This window comes from Panthera uncia, assembly GCF_023721935.1.
Source record: "Panthera uncia isolate 11264 chromosome E2 unlocalized genomic scaffold, Puncia_PCG_1.0 HiC_scaffold_19, whole genome shotgun sequence".
Taxonomy (NCBI): domain Eukaryota; kingdom Metazoa; phylum Chordata; class Mammalia; order Carnivora; family Felidae; genus Panthera; species Panthera uncia.
The window spans coordinates 10,855,677-10,859,138 of NW_026057588.1; the positions used below are offsets into that span (position 1 = coordinate 10,855,677).

Sequence of the window (3,462 nt, forward strand, 5' to 3'; positions counted from 1 at the left end):
GGGGGGGGGCAGAAGGGCGGGGCTGTGTGTCCCCCTAGGCAAAGGCGGTAATGGGGATGTCAGTCCACCCCCTCCTCCTGCAAGAAGCTCCCTGGGGTCCCCGCATTCTCAGGATGTGCGTCTAGGCCTCTGGGAGAGTCGGGCAATTTGAAGAGGGCTGCTGGGTGGCCAGGAAAGAGGGGACATGGGGGGGGGTGGGGTTAAAGGCATAGGTGCCCAAAGAAAGAAAAACCTGGCTGGCTCAGTTTTCCAGGTTCCCCCAGGGAAGGGGGTTCTGACCTGGACTTCTGGGTCTGAGGGAGAAGGGACTGGGGGCTCTGGACCTCTGGGTCTGAGGGAGGAGGGGGCTGGGGGCTAGATTCCTGGGTCTGAGGGAGGAGGGGCTGGGGCAGGAATCCTGGGTCTGAGGGAGGAGGAGCTGGGCGTCTGGACCCCTGGGTCTGAAGGAGGCCGGCGCTGGGGGCCCGGACTCGCGACCCCACCTTTTTCCTGGGGCAGGAGCCGCGGCTCACCTGAGTCCGGAGCCCTCCCGGAAGAGCTCGTCATTGGCACTCCTCCGACCCTGGGGTGCCAGCAGTGCCGCCACCTGCCTGCTCTTGGCCTCCAGGTTGTTAAGGTAGACGACGAGGAAGTCCCGCGCACCGCCGGGACCCTCGGGGCCGCCTCGGTCGGCCGCCCGCCGGGCGTGGGCCACCTCGCGCAGCAGCTGCGCGGTGCGGGGCAGCAGGTCCCGCATCGAGGGGGGACTGGAGGCAAGCCGGGGGTCCCCGAAGTGCTCTTCCAGGCGTTCCAGCAGCCTCACCGCCCGGCCGAGCGCGCGGGCCTCTTCCCGCTGCCGCCCCCAGGGGGCTGCCACCGCGGCCATGGGTCCCAGGGCGTCCTGGGAGGTAGGCGTGCGGCTGGGAGAGGTGCGGCCGGGCCCAGCCCAGGGTGGGGGCGGGGCCGGGCGCCAAAGGTGAGGGGGCGGGCCCAGCCCAGGGTGGGGGCGGGGCCGGGCGCCAAAGGTGAGGGGGCGGGCCCTGGAGAACCGGGGAGGGGACCGCAGATACCGGTGTCTCCCAAGGGGGCGGAGCCTGGGGGATCTGGCCCCTGGGTTCCGAGAGATGGGGTTCCAAGTCTGCTCCCCCCGGGGCGCCTGGGTGGCTTGGTCGGTTGGGCCTCCGACTTCGGTTCGGGTCATGATCTCACGGCTCGTGGGTTCGAGCCCCGAGTCGGGCCCTGTGCGGACAGCTCGGAGCCTGGAGCCTGCTTCGGATTCTGTGTCTCCCTGTCTCTCTGCTCCTCCCCTGCTCTCTCTCTCTTTCTCTCACACACACAGACACACACTCTCTCTCTCAAAAATAGATAAACATTAGAAAAAAAAAAAAAAAAGAAAGAAAGTCTGCTCCCCTAAAGAGACCTGGATGGGGTGGCTTTGGGGGCGGAGACGAGAAGAGACTCTTCGATGGGCAGGAAGTGCAGGTACGATGCCTGGGCCCCTTCTGGGACCGGCTGGAGGCTGAAGTCTCCAGGTTGCATTGGAGGAAGGGTTCGGAGAGACCCGAGACTTGTGTGGGGGGTGGGGGTAGGGCTGGGGGCTTAGTTATCCAAACTCTGCAGGGAGGTGAGTCCGGGAGGGAGCCCTCCTGAGTCTCTTGGACCCAGGTTTGGATCTTTGGCTGTGGCATAGGATTAAGAGCACTGAACTTTCTGGGAGGAAAGGTCAGGGAGATAGTTCGATGCCTTTGTCCCCGACAGGGAAAGCGTACATTACCAGGTCCCTTGGTCCCCTGCGAGCAGGGGCTGGGTGCCTGAGGGAGCAGGAATTGGGCAACATCATTCCTGCGGCCCCACGTGAGGGGCCAGCGGGAAATCAGGCTAGAGTTGAGACACCCAGACTTGCAGAGGAGGTAGGCCGCTGGGTCCTCCAGGGGATCAGGTGGGAGGGTGGGGTTCAAGGGTGCGGGGATCCAGGTGCGTCTGGCAGGCTCGTGGCTGGAGGAGCGTGGTTTTGTCCCCAACCTGCAACATATCAGCTCTCCTCTGACTGTGCGCCGGGACCGCCACCCGGGGGCGCCCAGGGCCGGGCCATCCCTGAGCCCCAGGCATCCCTTTGAGGTGGGGGAAGGGAAAGGGGGTTTAGGATGAGAACGGACCCTCTCCTTCCAACACCCTTTCCTACTCACCCCGCATCCCCTCCTAGAACCCGAGAATGCTTCGCCTAACGGGATCCTCGATGGTGGTATCTCTCCGCCCTGGCAGAGACCGGGTCTTTGCAGCAAAGATGGTGGGGTCTGCCTTCCAGCTCCTTGCGTTTCTGCCCTCTGCGCCTGTTTCCTCTTCCAGCAATAGGATGAGAAGCCTCTGGCCTGGCAAGAATTCAGATTTTTGACGATGCTAAGTGTCGATGAGGAGCTGACGGAAGTGTAAGTGGACAAATTAGTTGCACTAATTAGTTGGAGGGAGCATTTGTGTAACACCCATCAGACCTTGGACAGGGCACGTCCATTGCCGTCTACACCTGCTAGGGCTGGGGCTCCTAAACACATTTGCTTATATCGGGACATTACATACACCTGCCAAAGGAAAAAAAAACAACAACAAAACCCAGTTTCACACGGTAATCCTTACCCTGACTATGTGCATGCGTTACAATAGCTTCTGTTCTGTTTAATTCCATTTCATTAAGGGGAAAATTGTGTCTACAGCCCACTAAATTGGTTTCGCAACCCACTAATGGATCTTGTTGGGCAGTTTGAAAAATCCTGCCCTGAGAAACTCCAAGAGACGTGTTCAGGGATGTTAATTGCAGCCTTGCCGGAAATGGAGAAAACTGGAAACAAGGTAAGTCCATCACCAGGAGGGATGAATAAATTGTGATGTACTCTCACAAAGGCCTCCCACACAGAAGTTCAAATGAATGAACTGAATGCACATGTCAATAGTGTGAGTCATAAAAACAGACTGATGAGAGCACTGGGTTGAAGAATGCGCCCCACCCCCAAATTCAAGTCCCTTCGAACCTTATTTAGAAATGGAATGTGACCTTATTTAGAAATGGAGTGTTCGTGGATGTCATCAAGTTAAGATGAGGTCACACGATTAGGGTGGGCTGTAAATCCAACGTGATTGGAAATTTGGACACAGACACAGGTACCTACACGAAAGAAAACCGCATGATGTCAGAGGCAGAGATTGGAGCCAAGGAATGTGAGGAATTGTTGGCAAACACCTGAAGGTAGGAAGAGGCAAGGAAAGATCTTCCTCTAGAGCCTTCAAAGAGAGTATAGCCCTGCCAACATCTTGGTTTGGAGTTTCTACTTTCCAGAATTGGGAGAAAATAAATTTCTGGGTTTTTTTTTTTTTTAATTTTACGTTTACTTATATTTGAGAGACAGAGCATGAGCAGGGGAGGGGCAGAGAGAGAGGGAGACACAGAATCCGAAGCAGGCTCCAGGTTCTGAGGTGTCAGCACAGAGCCCG

The 3,462-nt window shown here is 58.2% G+C and overlaps 1 protein-coding gene across 3 annotated transcripts in view; it reads right to left on the reverse strand.

Annotated features, from left to right (window-relative positions):
• Positions 1-1,289, reverse strand: part of CBLC (Cbl proto-oncogene C) — a 12,425-nt gene extending 11,136 nt beyond the window's left edge. For 2 of the 3 annotated variants that reach the window (XR_007455591.1, XM_049620847.1), the window contains exon 1: positions 513-1,283. Coding sequence is in view for 1 of the 3 variants with exons in the window: in XM_049620847.1 (XP_049476804.1) it covers positions 513-1,180 (668 nt within the window). In the remaining 2 variants the exon portion in view is untranslated. Of the gene's footprint in view, positions 1-512 lie in introns of all 3 variants that reach the window. The other variant, XR_007455593.1, reaches the window with a different exon arrangement.
• Between the last annotated feature and the right edge of the window lie 2,173 nt (positions 1,290-3,462).